This window comes from Aythya ferina (genome assembly GCF_964211825.1).
Source record: "Aythya ferina genome assembly, chromosome: 25".
NCBI lineage: Eukaryota > Metazoa > Chordata > Aves > Anseriformes > Anatidae > Aythya > Aythya ferina.
The window spans coordinates 1,942,340-1,960,522 of record NC_140323.1 but is presented as its reverse complement, the minus strand read 5'-3'; the positions used below and the strand labels follow the sequence as shown (position 1 = coordinate 1,960,522).

At 57.8% G+C, this 18,183-nt stretch overlaps 1 protein-coding gene across 2 annotated transcripts in view; it reads left to right on the top strand.

The window, feature by feature from the left end:
* The window catches only part of LOC311423626 (uncharacterized protein), a 44,588-nt gene that overhangs the window by 25,042 nt on the left and 1,363 nt on the right, over positions 1-18,183 (top strand). The window contains exons 3-8 of one of the 2 annotated variants that reach the window (XM_084497880.1): positions 3,340-3,441; positions 9,640-9,763; positions 14,909-15,079; positions 15,811-15,934; positions 17,279-17,383; positions 17,698-18,005. In XM_084497880.1, coding sequence (XP_084354006.1) covers positions 3,340-3,441; positions 9,640-9,763; positions 14,909-14,940 — 258 coding nt within the window. In that variant the 3' untranslated portion in view covers positions 14,941-15,079; positions 15,811-15,934; positions 17,279-17,383; positions 17,698-18,005. Of the gene's footprint in view, positions 1-3,339; positions 3,442-3,479; positions 3,944-9,639; positions 9,764-14,908; positions 15,080-15,810; positions 15,935-17,278; positions 17,384-17,697; positions 18,006-18,183 lie in introns of those variants that run through there. The other variant, XR_014685763.1, reaches the window with a different exon arrangement.

Sequence of the window (18,183 nt, the reverse complement as noted above, 5' to 3'; positions counted from 1 at the left end):
AGCAGCAGAAAGCGAGCGCTGGTAGGGTGCCGTCCTTTTGTCTGAGAGCCTGAATGAAATATTGCCTTACAGCTTGTTCGCGAAGCCGTTGCACTGAAAAGGCCGATATTTATAGAGTATTGTGGAAGGCCGTGCGTTTGTTTAGAAGACCCGTCAGAGCAGATAGCGTGCTGGGGGCTCTGGTGCTTCCAGTGAAGATTGTGGCTGCTGCGGGACAGCACGAGTGTCTGCCGATGGGCAGAGCCAGGCCCCCGGTGCCGTGGCACTTCGCAGCGAGGCAGTGCAGGGCTGGTACTCGCTGTTGGCATCTCGTGGGCTGTTCCCTGTTACTCGGTTGGTTTTCATTCAAAGAGAAGAGACCGAGTTCTCTGCACCCCTCTGTTGTGGGGAAGAGGAGAGCAGGTTTGGCAGGCGGCACGTTCCCAGGTGCTCATTTGGCTGCGTCGTGGCACTGGGTAGGATTTGGGCCCAGGCTGCAGCAGCTCCAGCTGAAGGTGGGAGCTTGGGAGGGGAGGGTGCTGCTGGGGGGCTTGCAGCTGAACCTAGGTGCTGGGGTGGTGCCCTTCGGCCCGAATTCACGGAGCTTTACATCCAACGGGTGGCATTTCTGTCAGCCTGGCTCCTGACTGCACTCAGCAGGGTCTGGCTGACAGCCCAGGCTGTTGCCCTGGCTCCCCGGGCTGTATCGGGCTCTCCCTTCCCCACCTGCATCCCGTGGAGGCTCGGTGCAGCGGGGCAGCCCTCGCTCTTCCACCGGCTGCAGCTCGGCCGGGCAGGAGGCTCGCATTTGATCTTTCACTCAAATTAGCAGTGCGCTGGGGATGTGTGCGTGCTTCAGCCACATGAGCTGCCGGGAGTAAATAAACAAGGCTCTGCTTTCAAAGGCTTTCACGATTCATTAACTTCAAAGGGCCGAGCTCTCTGTTTTCCTAGCAGGTCGGTTGCTCTGGGGCTCGCTCCCGGGCGCTGGAGGTGTCGTGCTGCAGGGTGTGGTGCTGGTTTGTGCCTTGCATTGGCCACCACTGAGCACCTGCTGCACGGGGTGCTGTGGCGAGGGACAGAGGGACTTGCTTCTGCTGTCCCTGGGAAAGAAAGCAGCGTGTGGGAACGCGCAGGCAGGGACAGCCTCAGGCATTCGCACCCTGTGAGCTGCCCCATAGCTGGTGTCCAGCCTGCGCAGTGCTTGGGCACTGGCTGGGGCAAAGTTTGCGAGCTGGGGGCACGAACCTGACCCTGCTCTGCAGCAGTGTCCCCGTCCCCTTCCAGAGGTGAAGGCGTTGTGCTCTTGTGCCCTTCCTGCGGTGGCAGTGGCTGCGCTCTGGCCCGTGAGCAGAGCTCGCTCTGCTGCGTGAGCGGAGAGGTCGCCCTCGCGCCCCAGCTGTCCCCTGGCAGCCCTGGATTCCTGCTTTGATTGTGCAGGCACAGGTGCTGGTGCTGTGCCAGGGGCACACAGAGCTAGCGGGGATTGCAGAGGGATTGCTGCACCTCCGCAATGCCCGCGCTGGGCACAGCAGGGAGCTCACCTTACACGCGGCAGCCCCAGGAATAACTCGGAGCCTTGCATAATTGCACTGCCTGGAACCCCAATGGGGAAAATCGCTGCCCTGGGATAACCCGCACTGCCTGGCCCGCTGACCTCACGTGGAAACCCATTTTCTGAGGCCACAAAGCCCTGTTTTGAGCATTTTTATTGGGAACTTATTTGGAGATGGACTCTGTGTTGGGGACCATAGGGTGGGGACTGTTTGCTCCTGTGCCGGTCGGTGCCCAGCCCCTGCCTGCCACGCGGGGCAGCTCCCTGTGCTTGCGGTGCTGCAGCTGCACCCAGAGCTCCTCTGCTCACCCTGTGTTAGGCAGCAAGGGGATGGGAACGGGGGGGCTTCGGGCATTGGTGTGCCCTGGGATGGGTCGCGGTGTTGTCCTTGCAGTGTCCTGAGCACGTGGCATGAGATGTGTGGTGCTGCCTGCCCAGAGCAGCTCGTGCCGCAGTGCCCTTTGGCTTCCTCCCCACCCTGTGGCTCCATGGCCATCGTTGTCCTCCTCTAGCCCTAGTGGCTGGGGTGGTGTTTGGGCAGCAAGCTGAACTGCTAGCAGCCATAAAGCTTGGCTAGTGGCATTAAAACCATGAATGGTCTCAGGTGTGGCTTTCCACCCAGGAGACTTTTTTGCCCTCCCGGAGGCGAACAGATCTATCTGGTTGCCAGATCTGGTGCCCTGGGAAGAGCCGAGCTCACCCACAGGAGCAGTCCCAGTGCAGCTCTGTCCGTGCCCTCCCCACCTGCTCCTCGCCCCGCTGAGCCGCGGCTCCGTGCGCGCCAGCAGCCAGGTTCGGGCGGATCATGGAAGTCACCAACAGCCAGAAATGGCGCAATGTGCCTAAAAATACCCCGACCGCGCCAAGCAGCCCCGATTTTCCGTCGTCTTGCAGAGGCATCTGCGTATTGTGTGTGCGGCGGGGAGCGAAGGCGAGCACGCCGAGGAGAAGGGAGGCCATAAATCCTGCCGGCCGCCGCGCTCTGCTGCTCCCCTCCCACAGACCGCAGCGTCCCGGTGCTGTCTGGCAGGCGCGAGCCCCGTCTGTCATCGGCAGATCAGACGGGGCTGAAATTTGACAGGCCTGTGGAAAAACATGGGGTGACATCACGCAGAGACACCAGCCCCCTGATTAATCTCCAGGGTCACTGGCTGCTTTATTTATAACCAGGCCAGTGTTTGAGCTGGGTTTTTGCAGCGAGGAGCCCTCGTGGCCAGCGGTGCGTGAGCACATCCTGAGGGTGTCCCCGGAGCTGGGACATGGATGGGGTGCGGGAGCCCTCAGCAGAGCCTGGGGCATCGCAGGAGACCAGGGCCTGGCTGCAGGGGCTGGCACCACTGCAGCACCGTGCACTTTGCCTTTCCATCCAGCCGCTGTCTCTGCTCCTTTGGCTGTTCCTCACCCCGCTCTGGGCTCTGTGGGGGGTTCCTGTTCACCCCAGTACGCTATCCTGGCATGGTGCTGCTCTCCAGGTGGCCACTCAGCTCCATGGCCCCATCGTGCCGCAGGCAGCCTCCCCAGGAAGGGCGGTTTGATCCCCTGAAACGCAGCACATCCAGCTTGAAATGTTCTGTGAAACTCTGTCAGGCTTTAGGGGGAAAGGAACATGGTCGTAAGGGCACAAAAGTTCCATTTCTTCGCTTCCAGAACAATCCTCTCCATTTCCAAAGCCTGTTGGTTCTGTGGTTGTTAAGATCTTTGTTCTGCTTTATAAAGCAAAACAAAATCGTAGTTAAAATAATATATTTTGAGTTTATCACTTGAAGCACTTCAAGCCATCCATTTCTCTGGGTTTTCTTTCGCAGATAACCTGGAAAGCTTCTGGGAAGGTGGGTGACTCTGAATTGGAACAGAAACAGGTTTTGAAATGTTTTGCAAAGCCAAAACTTCATCTCTGCTGCCAAGTGGTAAGTGGCCAAGGGAAAAAAAAAAAACACCTATCAGGTATGTCTCTAACATTGTTTCTAAACGGAGAATTTTTCTTGTGATTAATAAAAAAGGGAAATAGGGCCAAATCCTGCACATACTTTGTAGTGCTTGCACAAACACGCTGCTCAGGTCTTGGCTGGTAGGATCAGATGTAATTAGCTGCCTCGTACCTGGGGATGCGGGCTGTTGCTGTCAGTGCAAGCGAGGATTTGTGCTTCCTTTTCCTCAGGAATATGAGCGGTGCCCAAGTATTAAGAACAATCATTTCATTAACGTAGGGGGAATTTCTTTCCCTGTGCAGCTGATAGCAGTGGTGGATGTGGCAGAGCCGTGGATGGTTTGGTACACGCCAGCGAGGCAATTCCCTGCTTTTTTTGTCAGCCTGGATTTGGTGCTCACCCCTTCTGGGGCTCTGAAACCCGGACTTGAAGTTAGCCCTGGTGCCCGTGAGGAACCCGACGAGTTTCACCTTGCCCAAAGGTATGCAGCGCTCGCAGCCTTGTTTTACACAAGGGACGTGACACGACACGGCCTCCTTGGCACGATGTCGGATACGCGGCTTGGCCAGCGCAGACTCGGCAGCGGGTGCAGGCCGTCACCTCCTGTTACTTCATCACCTCGTTCCGCTGCCAGCGTGGCGCAGAGGTCGGCGAGCTCAGTCCACCCGTGCTCACCCGGGCTGGCTCTGTCCCAGAGGCATCTCCGAGCATCCCCAAGCTCTTGTGGAGATGTGCCGTGGGCTGGTGGCAGCACCACAGCTGGCTTTGTGGTCCCAGTCCCCACTCTTTGCTCTGTCCTTGCACGCGAGCGCTTTCCTTATCCCAGGGCCAGCACAGGGCACGGTGGAGCCGGCTGTGCCCTGGGTGTCCTCAGCAGCTGGGGGCTTCCACGGCCCTGCTCACGGATGTGTAGCTCAGCGTGGTGGGGAACGGGGATCGAAGGGGAAGGTGGAATAGGCAAGGAAGTGTGGACAGCCCGAGCGTAACTCCAAACTAGGGAAGGAAACGTACAGCGCATAGTTCTAACCTTATCGACAAGGATGGGCTTGAAGTGCTTCTTCAGTGACTCATAGTCCCCGAATGGGCTCGAAGGACTGTCCGCTGGAGTGAGAGGCCAGAGAAATCCAGATCGGATAGCAGATTATCACAAAGCCCGCGTGCCTGCCTGGCTCGCTGCATCTGCCAAGTCGGCCCTGGTGTGGAGGCAAGGCAAGAAATCAGCTGGTGCAGCATCACTGGGGGTGAGCAGGGGTGTGCCAGAGGCCGGGTGGCAGCACGGGCAGCACCTCCAGCTGCTGGGGGCTGTGTTTGGAAGGTGTGGGCACTGCCCGGGCTGGGGCTGCCCCTCACGCCTGCCGTGCAGCAGGTGCTGCTCGCTGGGGCTGATTCCTGTGGTGCTGTGTTGGTGAGGAGCTGCCACGAGCTGTGTCCGTCCTGGGCCATGCACTGCACGGAGCTGGCAGCAGTGCCAGGGATGAGGGCTGCTGGTGAAGCACGGGGCATCTGTGAGGTACGAGGGCTCGCGCAGGAGCCAGCGGGAAGGGCTGCAATCAAGCACAGTGCTGGGGGCTTAGCGGGGGCCAGACTGCTGCTGGGGGTCTCCTGCCTGAGCCCTGTCTGATGTGGACCCGACCAACCCAGAGCTGCTCCCCAAGGGCAGGTGGTGAGCAGGAGAGCAGCCGGCGTTGGGGCTGCTCTGGCTGCAAACCCAGTGGGCTCTGCAGGTGGGACCATCGCAGTCCTTGCTGCTCTCCAGCCTGGGGCTGTGCCTCCTGCCCCAAAGCCTCTGCAGGAGACAGCGTCGCTCTTTATTTCTCTTCTGAGTTGTTAAAGTTGGTAAAGAGTGTGCGTATGTGTGCGTACACGCATGTACTTTCTAAAAAATTGTCTGTGCTGGAGCCTCTGTAGCATGAGAGCTGTGAGCCTCAATGAATGAATCTTTGCTGCTGCAAGGGCAACGTTCTTGGGCCTGGGGGAGCAGGGACCTCTTCTCCTGTTTATCCACAGTCCTGGCGCATCTCCTACAGGTCTCACTAGGACCACCCTCTGCCAGCATGGGTGCAAACGTGTTTCTCCCCAGGGAATGTGGGTTGGCCCCGAGCTCAAAGGCTCAAAGCTGTCATCTCTGGTTCTCGCCTCGGTCTGCTGTGTGTGGGGAAGGCTGGTGGCCCTTGTGCCCTGGCTCCAGGAGGTGAGGATGAGGGCAAGCAGAAACCATCTAGAATATATGTGTTACCAAGCTAGACTCGCTTTAAGAAGCCCTCTCTATATGGTGCCTTATATGAAAGATGCTGTATGGTTCAGAGGTTAACTTTTATCTCAAGCTCAGCTAGAAGCTGAAGAGTTTTAGCATTTTTTTTAAAGTACCAGGAGAAAATAATATATATATATCTAAAAGAGAGGATAAATCCCGATCTCTGTTACGGTGGTGTTAATGGAGAGAAATTTAATGGAAGTCTGCAGAAGCTTCTGATTTAGTCTCATGTAGGATTGGACAGAAATAGCCCAAAGAACCTCATTGCTGCTGCCCAGATTCGTCTGCACAGCAGTGAGCTATTAATGCTGTTTCCTCGCCTTTGGTCAATACATCTTGCAAGGCAGGAGGAAGCTGGATTATGTCTGCAAGTGGCCCAATGTCACGCTATGTCGGATAATGAACTGTGGCTAAATTGGATGTGCTTTCAGTTGCCAGCCCCTGTGAAGTCTGACAAGGAGTCAGGGCAGCAAGCTGTGCTTTCAGCCCCAGTGTGCCAGGAACAGAGGCATTTGCTCTGATAGCCCGCGTGCTGATGTGTCAAGAGCCAGTGCCAGGTAACGTTAGCTACTGTGGAGATCGGAGGCTGAAGCAGGTGAAATCCATTGTTATCCTAAAAATTGTACAGTGCTATTTTGCTTGGTGCTTCCCCATGCCTTAAAAATGTCTGGCCTGGTGCAAATCTGCTGCTCGAGGAAATGAAGGTGTCACGGAGAGCAGCACCTCACTGAGCTGTATTGATGATTCGCATTTGACCTGATTATTCAGTTAATCCTCGCGTGTGAGGAGTGTGTTTGGGAAGCATCCAGGCCGTCTGGAGGAACGCAGTGGAGACCCTTATGTTGGACACCTGAAGGTCTGTGCTTCCCTGGAAATTGAGGGATTGAGCCAGAGTTCCCAAAGAACATGGGAAGACCCCCTTGGTACTGGGGGTATCATGTCAAACCTTGAAGTGGAGAGGGCTTGGTGCTGCCCGGTTGTGTGGGATGCCCCTGGCACCAACATTTTGCGGTGGGTGTGCTGCCAGGAACGCTGCCCGGCTGCTGCTGCTCACCCCGGCCCTGCAGGGGTGTCCCAGCACAGGGGGGATCCCAGCCCTGCAGTCCTGCCCTGTGGGACCACGTCCATGGTGTGCAGGCTGGGGCTCGTGAGGAGGGTTTTGGCACGGTCTCGGCTCAGCCCCGGTGCTGCCTGGTGGGATGCTGGAGGACAAAGCCCCTCTGGGTGGTGGAAGTGGACCCTGGTCCCTGGGCTCACCCGGTGCCAAGGGTTCAGCCCAATGTTGTGATATCTCAAACAAAAAGCGAGAACCTCACAGGGGTGGCTCTGCAAGCGGGGCTGTGGCAGCGCCGGTGGCTGCACTTCACTGGCGGTCCCCAGGGCGTAATCCTATTAGCGGCTGAGCTCTGCTTCAGCTGCCCCGCTGTACGACCAACCCTGCCAGTGGGAGCGAGCATTATCCCCTTCCCGAGGGAGGTGTCTCCAGCCTCTGCAGGCACGGACGGTGTCCTGAACACTGCGTGACCTCCCCGTGCTGCTGCAGAGGAGGCGAGGGGATGGGGGAAGCCCACGGCTCCATGCGCAGCAGCCCTGCTTTTGCCCAGGCTGTCTGCTCTGGGAACTTTTGCTCTTCAGTATGGCCAGAGCGTTGTGAGAGCTGCTGAACTGCTCCCCCTCAGTGCTGCACTAAAATCCTGGTCTGCTGTAAGGGGCTGCTGCTCGCTCCCCTTCTGCAGGCTGGAGGTGCTCCGTCCTCGTGGCTCTCCTCCTTCATGCCTGGGGTCTTCCCAAGGGAGGTTTTTCTCTACCATCACCTTCATCTCCCCACAGGTTCCCTGCAGCCCCCAGCTCCTCTCGCTCCATCCTCATCCCCCTGCTCCTTCTGCCGGGCAGATGAAGCTCTCGGCTGCGCCGGCCGGGCGCGGCTCTGCAGGGAGATGCTAATCAGTGCCATCGGCCGCTGCTTTGATCTGGGGGCAGAGCAGGGTAAGCGGGGCCGTGGCTGTGCTAACCAGATGGAAGGGGCTCTCTGTGTTCCTGTCTGCCTGCTTTTTGATGTTTAATCCCCCCTCGAGTGCCGGAATCCTGCCTGCTGGTGCCGGGCTGTGCTGCGGCAGGCGATGCTCTTGGGGCTGGCGCTGGGTGCGGAGCCCTCTGACGGCGAGGTCGGCTGTGGAGCACCAGAGGGGCTGCGAGGACAGAGAGATGCTGGAACTGCCTCTGCCGAGCGCTGCACGTTCAGCAGGGTCATCCCACGGCCCCGGGGTACCCGTGTCCATCACAAGGCCGAGGCTGTGCCACATTTGCCGGTGCCGGGTGACATCCAAATGACCCGAGGGAGCGTGCCCTTGGCTCCCCACCAGCACACCTCCTCTTAACGTTGCCTAAACGCGCTGCAAATCAGCCAGCAAACAATTTATCCCCGAAGTATTTCGGAGATGTCGCTCCAAGAATGTTAATGGTGCGTGATTCACGGGGTCCTGCGTGCTGAGAAGTGTGTGGCCCTGCGGTGGGCTCCCACGGGAGGGCGGCTGGGACAGCGTGCGGGGGGCTGGTGATTTATGAGCAATGGGTCGCCTCGGCTCCTGCACCCTGCTTCCCTCTAGTGCAGCACAGCAAGCCGGGGGAGAGACCGAGGCATTAAGCTGGCAAGGATATCGTGCTTGAAACTTGTTAGTTTTGGATAGAGTTTCCGAGCCCCCTCTCCCCCCACGGCATTAAACACGGTTGTTTATTGGAGCTGACAGCAGAAACACAAGCGGTTGTCGGTCGCTTCTGCAAAAGCAGCATCTACCGGTGGTGGGGTGAGCGTAACGGAGCCGATGAGTAATGCAGCTTCGGATTTTATATGCATCCAGCTAACGGGTCCCATATGTTGCCCCTCTGCAGCCTGAAGGGGGGCAGTTTGCTGGGTGCAGGACGGCCCCGGGGCGGGCGCGCTTTTGGCGCTGGGACCTGCAGCACCCTGGGGATGTGTGCCCGTGGGCAGCACTGCGCCGTGTCTGGTGGATTTACAGAGATCCAAAAGTCTCAGACATGCCTGGCTGACCTGGGTCTCTCTGCAAGAGATCCATGGGGTTCAAATTATTCCTTTTGCTTGGAGTTCTCTCTTTCAGCAGGCTGGGGGGGGGGGGGGACTAAGCAGCGCTGCAAGTGGGGTTTTCTCAGCAAGCTGCCTTGTTATTAAAATAACCCAGAAATCGTCCCTGTTATTTTAATAACCCAGAAATCGTCCCTCTGCCGTGCTGGTGCCGACGAGTGCTCTGCCCACCACGAGGCGTGTTCCTGAGGGACTGGCACTGGGAGCAGCTCCCTGGCCAGGAGGGTTTTGGTATCCCAGTCACTGGGAAGTGCGCTGTGGTCATGCTGGGAGCTGGTCCCATTGACTGAGATGCCAGCTCCACACCGTGCCCTGGTCTCTGCTGGATCCATCCCTGTTTAAAGCTGCTGCCTGCAGGCAGAGGCAGCAGGGCAGCGGCGTGCCCGGCGGGTGAAGGGGCAGTGGGGCTGTGTGGGGTGAGCCCCGCTGCGGTGTCTCCGGCTAGTTCCCATCTGTTATTTTCCTCGCTTGATTTATCTGCTGAAGAAATTCCTGGTATAAACACAGCATTATCAGAATTTTACTCCAGACTTGCCCTCTGGATTCCCTGCCAGCTTTTGCTGGTATTGCACTTCTGCTACGGCAACTGTTTGGTGAAAACAGGCCCCTGCGGAAAGTCACCGGGGCCATGGACGGGGCTGGGGAGGCAGGGGTGCTCTGAGTCAGCGCACAGGAAAGGCTGCTGGTGTGATCCTACAGGGATCAGCTGTTTGCATCTCAGCTGGGAGGCAGCGTGGAGGGCCGGGGGGGACAGCTTGGCGTTCTGCAGCACGCCAGGAGGAGAATCTCTTGCAAAATGTGACCGTGTGTCCTTTTCCTGTAGGTACAGATCAACTCGTGCTTCAAGCTGCCATCGCCATCACGGACACGAGGGCTGATCCAGCAGAGGGCAAAGGGCTCAGCGTTGTGCTGCGAGGCGGGAGCTGCTCGGGAGGTCCTGCAGGAGGGTGAGTCTGCAGCCCTGTGTGCAGGGGCATCCCGTGTCTTCCTGCCCACATCATCACTTACATGCCTGCATCTTACTGCCCTGGCCAGTGATGTTGGAGTGTCCAGAGAGGTCTCTGCATGTCTTTGTGGGCAGACCTGCAGCTGCCCGTGGGTCCTGATCACATTCCCGTTAGCAGCTGGTCCAGGGGACGCAGCAGCAAGGAGCTGCATTCAATCATGCTCCCCGTTAGCACGAGGGCAGGGGCTCATCCCGCCAAGGCTGAAGGTCACGGGATTGCTCTCGGTCTCAGTGGCTGTAGGACAGCCCAGGCCAGCAGCACAGGAATCACAAACGCCCCACTCCTGGTTCAGTTTTAGGAAGCAGTGGCACACGGCAGGGGCTGCAGGGAGCTCCTGGCGCCCCGGAATCGTTCTCCTTATCTGAGGGGGGCTCGGGAGGAAGGGCCGGGTTTGCTTTGTGCCGCTCCGGAGTCACCGAGTGCTGCGGGGCACCGGCACGGTGCGGGGCAGGGATGCGGGAGGGGGCTCGGGGCCGCGGCCGGGCGCGGAGCCGCAGCGCTACCTGCCGGCGGGCACGGCTCGGTACGGCTCGGGACAGCCCGGTACGGCTCGGTAGAGACCAGCACGGCTCGGTACGGACCGGCCCGGGTCGGTACAGCCCGGCCCGGTCCCCCCCCCGGGTCCCTCAGCCCCGCGCTGCCGGCGCGGACCCGGCGCAGGATGCGCCCCGCGGGGCTTGGGGGGTGCGCAGGAATAAATGCTCCCAATAAATGCTCCCATCGCAGCATTTAGATGAATTTATTACGCAGAATTTATTGCGAGGTGTGCCCGCAGTTAGCGAGGCTGCTGTGTGTGCTCGGCGCTGTCTGTGCCTACCCACACGGTTGTGAATGCCCGTAACAAACGGGCCCCGGTGCTTCATTTCTGGCTGCATCTCCCGGCCCCTTCCCTGATGGGTTCAAAGCTGCAGCTTGTCCCATCGCAGGCTCCGTGCTGAGTGTGTTGGCTTTGCTCCCCACGGGGATGAGTATGCTCAAGGGATGGCTCAGCTCTCCCGTGCAAGGTATTTTTCAAAAACAATTTTATTTTTTTTTCTTGCTAGAGCAGCTGTGGGACATTTCAATGCATAGATTTTTTATTTTATTTCATTTTATTTTCCCTGGGTATTCTGGCAAAGAAGGAAAGGTTTTGAAATAGACTCCCTTCAAAACTTTCAAGAGCTTTTCTCTCTCCTTTTTTTTCCCCCCTCCTTTCTGTGGAAGCAAGAGTCGCTCCCCACTCTCGTGCTGGGTCCTCCGAGCAGCCTTCCAGCTGGGATGGCTCTCCCACACCCAGCTTCATCCCGCTGTCAGTGCACTGTCCTCTGCTTGATCTTCTTGGAGCCTTTCAGAGCCATAATCTGTGTTTATTCAGAGGTGCGCCGTTAACCGTTCCTTTCTGGTAGTCTAATGTCTGCAGGAGATAAAAGCGCGCCCGTGCCCCGCCATGGCACACGTGGGCGCACCCAGTGGGGCACCTTCCCCGTGGCAGGGCCGGCCCCAGGAGCATCCCCATGGGACAGGGTCTGCTACGGGTCGGGTGGGGGCTTCCCCTCCTGCCCCTGGGGCAGCAGGGATGGGTTGGTGGCCTGGGCACTGTGGCAAGGACGCACACCGAGCTCGCCCCCCTGGCAGACGGGCACGGGGGGCACCAGGGCAGGGGTGGCCCCGGGGTCTGGTGTGGGGCAGGATCCCACCGCCCGCCGGGGCGGCACGACAGTCCGCAGCCATCACTCGCGAGCGCGAGCTCTGTGTTTGTTTTTGTAATCCCCCTTTTTTTTAATTGTGATTTTAGCGGTGGTGAAAGGTGCTGGATTGACAAGTCATGGAGACGGAAAGGCCTCTGGACTCCACTGAAGTTTACATTTACAAAGGACACAGAGAATAAATAGAAGACAGTGTTTAGAGTCCTCTGTAGACACTTCAGACTTGCTTATAATTCTGCAGCAATTCCATCACCTCTGAAGTGATTGATGCTCTCTATAAAGTCTTGCCTTAAAACATTTTCCTACGTGTCAGGGGAAGAAGTTTATTACACTTTACCGAAAGGGCAGGATTTGTATTGTGTTGAAGGCTGAGTCCTTCCCAGCCCCATCCTCAGGAGAAAAAAAATAACAGGAGTGCTGAAAAGAGCGAGACCGACCCAAACTACGTAGCTGGGTGTTGAGCGTTAGAGCTGGCTGAGATAGTTTTCCGTGGGAGCTACAAACAGGGCTGGTTTAACAGTTTTTCGTCAAACTGTTGTTTTTTTTTTTTTTTTTCCCCAAAAGCTTACGTTTTCTTTCGGTGGAACCATGGCACGCATCTGCTTTCAGCACAAAGGAAATCATATTTTTCATTAAATCACCGAATATATTGAAAAGAGGCTGCTTGTGTGCCGGTCAAAATAGAACAGATCGCAGGCTTTAAGGCTGAATTTCTACAAAAAAAGTTAGTTATTTTTTTTTTCCTCTAATATGGGAAGTTCAGGGCAAGGTTATCCTTCCCCTCCCAGTTGAAGGGTGTCTGCGGGGTGCTTGCTGCCCCCAGTTCCTCACCGTGAGCGGTGTCGGGGCGGCTCTGTGGGAGCTGCGGCGTGCCCAGAGCTTTTGGCTGGGGAAAGCTCTCACTCCTGGCCCCATGTGTGGGGTGCTCAGCTCCACACAAGGACCTCACCCCCACCCAGCTCCCTGGGAGAGGAAGGCAGGCTCAGGACGAGGTCACTCGGTGGTGAATAATCCCAGGTGGACACGGCGTAGTTGCCGATTTCACCTCCCCAAACACTGGGATTCCCTGGGGACGCTAATTTCATAGACCATCTGAATGCAGCTCGCATCTCCCCCTGACACCGGCTCTCAGCCGACCCAGGAGTTTGCCCGGTGTGACAGGAGACGTGTCAAGAGCAATGAAGAAAAATAGCGCGGCGTGCAGAGCCTGTCAGAGGACATAAATCTTCCCGCTGTGTCCCTGCCCGGTGCTGGCCGCGGGAGGCGCGGGGCTGACAGGGGCAGGGCCGGCACCCGTGGGCACCCTGCAGCCCCCTCGGGGTGTCCCCGGGGCAGGATGGGGCACCCTTCTTGGTGCCGTGATGGTGCGAAGCTGGCTCTGACGTGGGGAATTATTTTTGTTGGTTTACGTGAATTTTGTGGAAATTTGGTGAAGGTGATGAGCACGTTTTAATGCTGACGGGGTGGTTAGGCAGGGCGAGCAGGCGAGGGGCTCCCAGCCTTTTGCTGCTTTCCGTAAGGGGAACTTGGGACCAGCCCAAGGTTGCTGATTTCTGCAGCCTCATAAAACCCTTAGGAAGGGCAAAAAAATCTGCTTTTGGGGCAGATCAGATTGCTGTAAGCATTGGATACCCTTTCCTTTCTTCTCCGCCCAGCGGTTTCTCAGTAAAGGACGTGCCCTCCTCCGAAGCCAGAACCTAAATATACACTGCCTTGCCCTATCAGTGCACTCTGTGTGTATCTTAGCAGTAAACATTTCCAGTCAAGCATGCTCCTCGTGCTCGTCCGCCAAGTGGTGTCGCCTATTTGTTGGCTTTGCAGGGCTGTGAGAAGTGGGCTCTTTGTTTCAAGCGGGGAGGAGCGGTGGGGAGGCTTCCTGGGCTCCAGGAGGGCTGAGACCTCGGTGCCTCGAAGGGTTGAGGTGCGAAGGTTGCTGCAGGCACCTCCGCCGGGGCTTGGCGAGCTGCCTTCTCCCTGCTTCGTGCCCTTGCTGCTGCTGTGTGATGCCTGGCTAAGAGCAAGGGCTCACCCCGCCAGGTCGGGACCCTGCATTTGGGACCGGAGCCAAGCCTGGCTGTGGTCCACCGGGGTCCGTCGTGGGATCCAGGCTCCTGTCTGTGGCTGCCCGTGGGTGTTTTGTGGGGCCGATGGGGGTGCCCAGAGGCTGCGGTGATGGCCAGCGGGACGCGCTCTTGGCCTTGCACAGCCAGTTGCTGAATGGGGTCTGAAGTGTCATAATGTGTGCTGGGATGCCCACCTGCTGATGTGCTCTGTCCCCAGGGATCAGAGCAGCCTGCTCATCCCACCCATGGGTCAGAGCAATGCTCCTGGCCCCCAGGAGCTGGTGTATTAAAGCAAAGCCCCGGAGCACGAGAGCTGGTGGGTTCCCGTTGGTGCTGTCTCACGGACTGGGAAGCCATCCCCAGACTGCATTGTTACAGCTTAGGGCTGCTTCCTCTTTGTGTGTGGGCTTTCCTCTTTGTTTTTGGTTTGGTGGTTTGGTTTGTTTGTTTGGAATCCTCTGCAAATCCCCGAGCCTGGATGCCCACGGGCTGCCCGGCCGGCTGGTGCTGCCAGGGGGCTGCCGGGTGTCACGAGCAGGGAAAGGGGAGCCCGGGGAGGAAGGGGGGAGCCCTGAGTGGGCTGGCAGCGGCTGTGGAAGGGGCTGTGGGGCTGTGGGTGAGCCCTGGGGTCACTTTGCTGCTTTGCCAGGCACTGACCCTGCTGTGCGCACCGGCCCCTCCTTGGCACGCAGACGGCACCTTGGATGCTCAGCGGGCGCATGGTGAGGTGTGGTGGTGTGGGCGGCAGTGACGCTCACTGACCTGGGCTCTCCAGCAGCTCGTTTGCTGTTAGTGGAGCAGCTGATAAAATAATATTTTTCTTCAAGTATTTGTACAACAAAGCCAACCCAAAACACAAAGCCCGCTGTCGCTGGAAATGAGGACCAGATGCCTCCAGGACTTGTTTTTCAGTTGAGTTGCAGGAAGCAACAAACGCCCCGTGACTCGTGGCGGTGGCACTGGCCTTGGCGTTGACTTCGCTCCTTGGCCTTGGTGAGCACAGGAGGGGTGTGCAGAGCCGCTGCCTGCCCCGATGCCGTGCTGGTGATGCCGGTGGGAGCTGGGTCTCTCCTGCCCCGCTCCCATCCCAAAATGTCCCACGGGGCTTGCATGCGCCTCCCGGCATCCTTCTGCCAGGCAGCCGCAGGCACGGGCGATGATTTATTGCTGGACCCACTGGCGAGGAATTAGCTGTGTCTGCCTACGTTTAATCTCCGTTGTGATGTTTTAGGGAGAACCTGATGTTGGTTCAGCTAATTGTCTGCTAAAGACTCTGTTCATTCCCTGCTTTCGTGCTAGATTCACCTTTTTTCCTTTCCTTTCCACAATGCCCTCAGGTAAAAGACAAATTGCAACGTATAAAAAATGACCCCAGTCACTTAATTTGAACCAGAGAAGATAATAACGGTCTGAAGGGAGGGCTGGATTTATGCTTTTCTCTCCGAAGGAGCCCCCTCCTCCAGTGATGGCTTTTGAATGGCGAGAGTAGCATCTGAAGCAAATCGAGGGTAACCTTTTGTACCGCGCAGATCTTCCAGCAGGGCTTGCCGTTCCCAGGGACATCTGCAGGCCGCATGTTGGATTTTGGCAGCCGCTTCGCCCATTGTCAGCCAGTTCCATTGCATTAGCTGGTAATGGATATAAATAAGGCTGCCAAGCCAGCCCGTGCACGTGGAGCCGCGTGCGGACGGGAGCATCCCCGCCCCGCTCTGCCCAGGCCCTCGGAGCGGGGATGGCGCTCGGGCAGCTGCGGGGGGAGTCAGGGAAAGGTGGGAACGGAGCTGGAGGGGGGCTTGACAAAGTGGGAGGGGGATGGAGATGTGAATGGATGAGCAGCTCGGGATGCTGTAACTGCTTTGGTTCAAGGGGCTGGGAGCGCTGGTTCCCCTTCAAGAGCCCTTCGGCCGCAGCTCGCCGCGAGCTTCCTCGGGGCTCCGCTGAAGGCAGCGGTGAGAGCAGCTTTGCTCTGGTGGGCTCAGCGCGAATTGCGCTCGGGTGAGGGCACTTTCAGATGTGTTTTGCTGTCTGTTCGCCCACCCCAAGGTGCGGCTCCTCTTCTTGTCTCGCCTGTTGAACTCCTGGGCTGGCTGCGTGCGCGCGTCCCTGGGCAGCGAGCTGGACCTGGCCTGGGGAGGAGCTGGGAAAGCAATTAGAGTCTCTCCCTGCCTGATAATTCAAAGGGATTTTTTCTTCTTTTTTTTTTTTTTTTTCTTTTTGATTGTGTCCAACAACACGGAAGAATGTGAACGATGCAGATCAAAAAGAGGAACCAGGAAGCTTAACCTCTGGCTTGTGAGCTGTTGGACCAGTGGCTCGGGAGGGAGAAGCCAAATGTCAGACACATGATGCCTGCACTGCTGCATGTAGGGGTTTGTTGCTGTTACTTTTTTTTCTTTTAATGGACAGGAAATAATAATAGCACTTAAATCACAAGATCTTTTATGCTTTCTCTGTGACCTTTTCCCCGTGCCCTGTGTCACTGGTAGGGGCACAAGTGCCAACTGGGATAGGGAGGGGGGTTCTTCCTGCGTGGCAGCCCCTCATTGCGCTGTGGCTCTCCCCTGGGGAGGGGAAGGTGCCTGGGGATGGTGCTGGGACCACGTAGCAGTCACCCCCAGTCACTGCATCACCCTTCACAGCCCCTGCCCTGGCGCTGCAGCCCCTAGCCGGCAGAGCAGGGAGCGTTTCACTTGCAGGGGAATGGGAGAGGCGGCGTTCCCATGCTGGCTGTGCCTCTGCCTGTTAGCACGCAGCCCTGCATCTCTATTTCTGACCGGCCCTTCGCAGTTGGGAGGATGCAGTTCAGACTTTTGCAATTAGCTCTTGGCCAGCTCCGCGGGCTGCTGTGCCGTCCCTGGTAAACACCGGCCGTCTGCTGCTCCTTCCAGGGAGCTCTTGCGAGGAAGCCTTCTGCAGACTTAAATCAACCCATAAATCACGCACTGCACCGTGGCTTCCTTCCTACCCCTTGATGTTCACCTCTCTTTGGCCAACATTTCCCCCTCTGCCCTGCTCAGCCGGGTGCCTGTGGTGGGGTTGGCCCCTCTGTCCACCCACATCGGCGCCGTGCCGTGGGGTGTCCTGCAGCACCGTGGCACAGGGGGGCCCGTGCTGCTGGGAGATGTGCTGGGGGTGCCCAGCCTGCACCAGGCGCACGTCCCCAGCACGGGCAGCACCCGGCTGGCACCGTTCTCAAAGTGGAAGCGCCGAGGCTGCGTTTAGGGCCACGACTGCAGAATAGATGCAAGCAAGTGCCATGGGGAGGATGGCGGTACCCACATCTCTGCTCTTCCTTTTGTTGCCCTCCTGGCCTTCCCCATTTCCTTTCAGTTCTCTAACTCCAGCTCATTTTCTGATTTATGATCAAAATGATACAGTGACCGAGGAGTGAAATCAGGACACTTTATAAAACATTTAATTGCATTTCATAACCTCTTTCCATAAACCATCCACGGCATGTTTATAAACTTCCCATATCTTGTTTCCTGACTCTCACAGCAAACGTCCTGGCAGCGCTGCGTGCTGCGGAGCAGCGGCTGCAGTACCTGGGGCAGCACAACACGGAGCCACAGCGATGAGGGAGCTCAGGCTGCTGCACCGAGCTCGGAGCAGAGCAGGGCTTTCCTGGGGATGGGAGGGGATTGGAATTTGGGAACTTGGATGAAAAGTAACAGCATTTTCTCAGGCTAAATTCCTGTTTTCCAAAGATCTAGATCAAGATGAAATAACCCTCTGTGAACTGCGGAGGCACCGACATCGCTGCAGCCAAATGGTGCTCCTGGGAGGATCTGGGGAGAGCTGCTCTGGGCAAGGTCAGTGCGCACAACCTGATGGCTTCTGCGTGCGCCTGAGCTCTGCTCAGGCCCACGGCTGTTGTCCTTGTGCCTTGGCTGGTGGCGAGGGCAGGACCATGGGGAGCCAGCTCCAACCCCAACCACGGGGCCGCAGCCGCAGTGGCTAAAGCACGAGGGCACGGGCGCACCAGAGGAGTGCCATCAGTCAGCTCAGCGGCCTCGCCGGAGTCGTGCCATGTCCCATGTGAGGCCTTGATAAATCCCTACTGTTTGTCGCTGTTTAGAGGATTGCTGCAGCTTTCCAATTTCACTGCTTGTTTGTTTGTTTTCAGCTCAATATAAGCAAACTGGAGATTGCAACGTCCTCAGCAAAGCGCCTGACTCACACGGAGGAGTTTTTCCACACACAAAAAGTAATGGTTTCATGCCCCAGGATGTGAAATGCGGACAGAAAAATTTTATCCAGAAGGTCAACAACTTTTAACTTTCAGCAGTTCACATTCAAGCCGCTTTCCCAGGAAGTTCAGCTCCTGCCGCGCCGGGGCGGCTGCAGCCTTCGCAGCGCCAGGGTTCGGCTCTGCACGACGGGAGCCCGTGGCCAGGAGGCTGCCAGGGCTGCCTGGAGCCCGGCCTCGGCCCCGTGAGTGGTGCTGGTGCTGGTGCTGGGCTGGGTGGGCGGCTGCAGGGGGGCAGCATCAGGTCTGGGTCCTGGCTGCCCACGGTGCCGGGCACGGTTTGGCCAGGGCAGCTCGAGCACCGCGCTGCGCCGACAGCGCTGCGGTAAGGCTGTAACATTATCACCAGCAAATGGCCCTCAG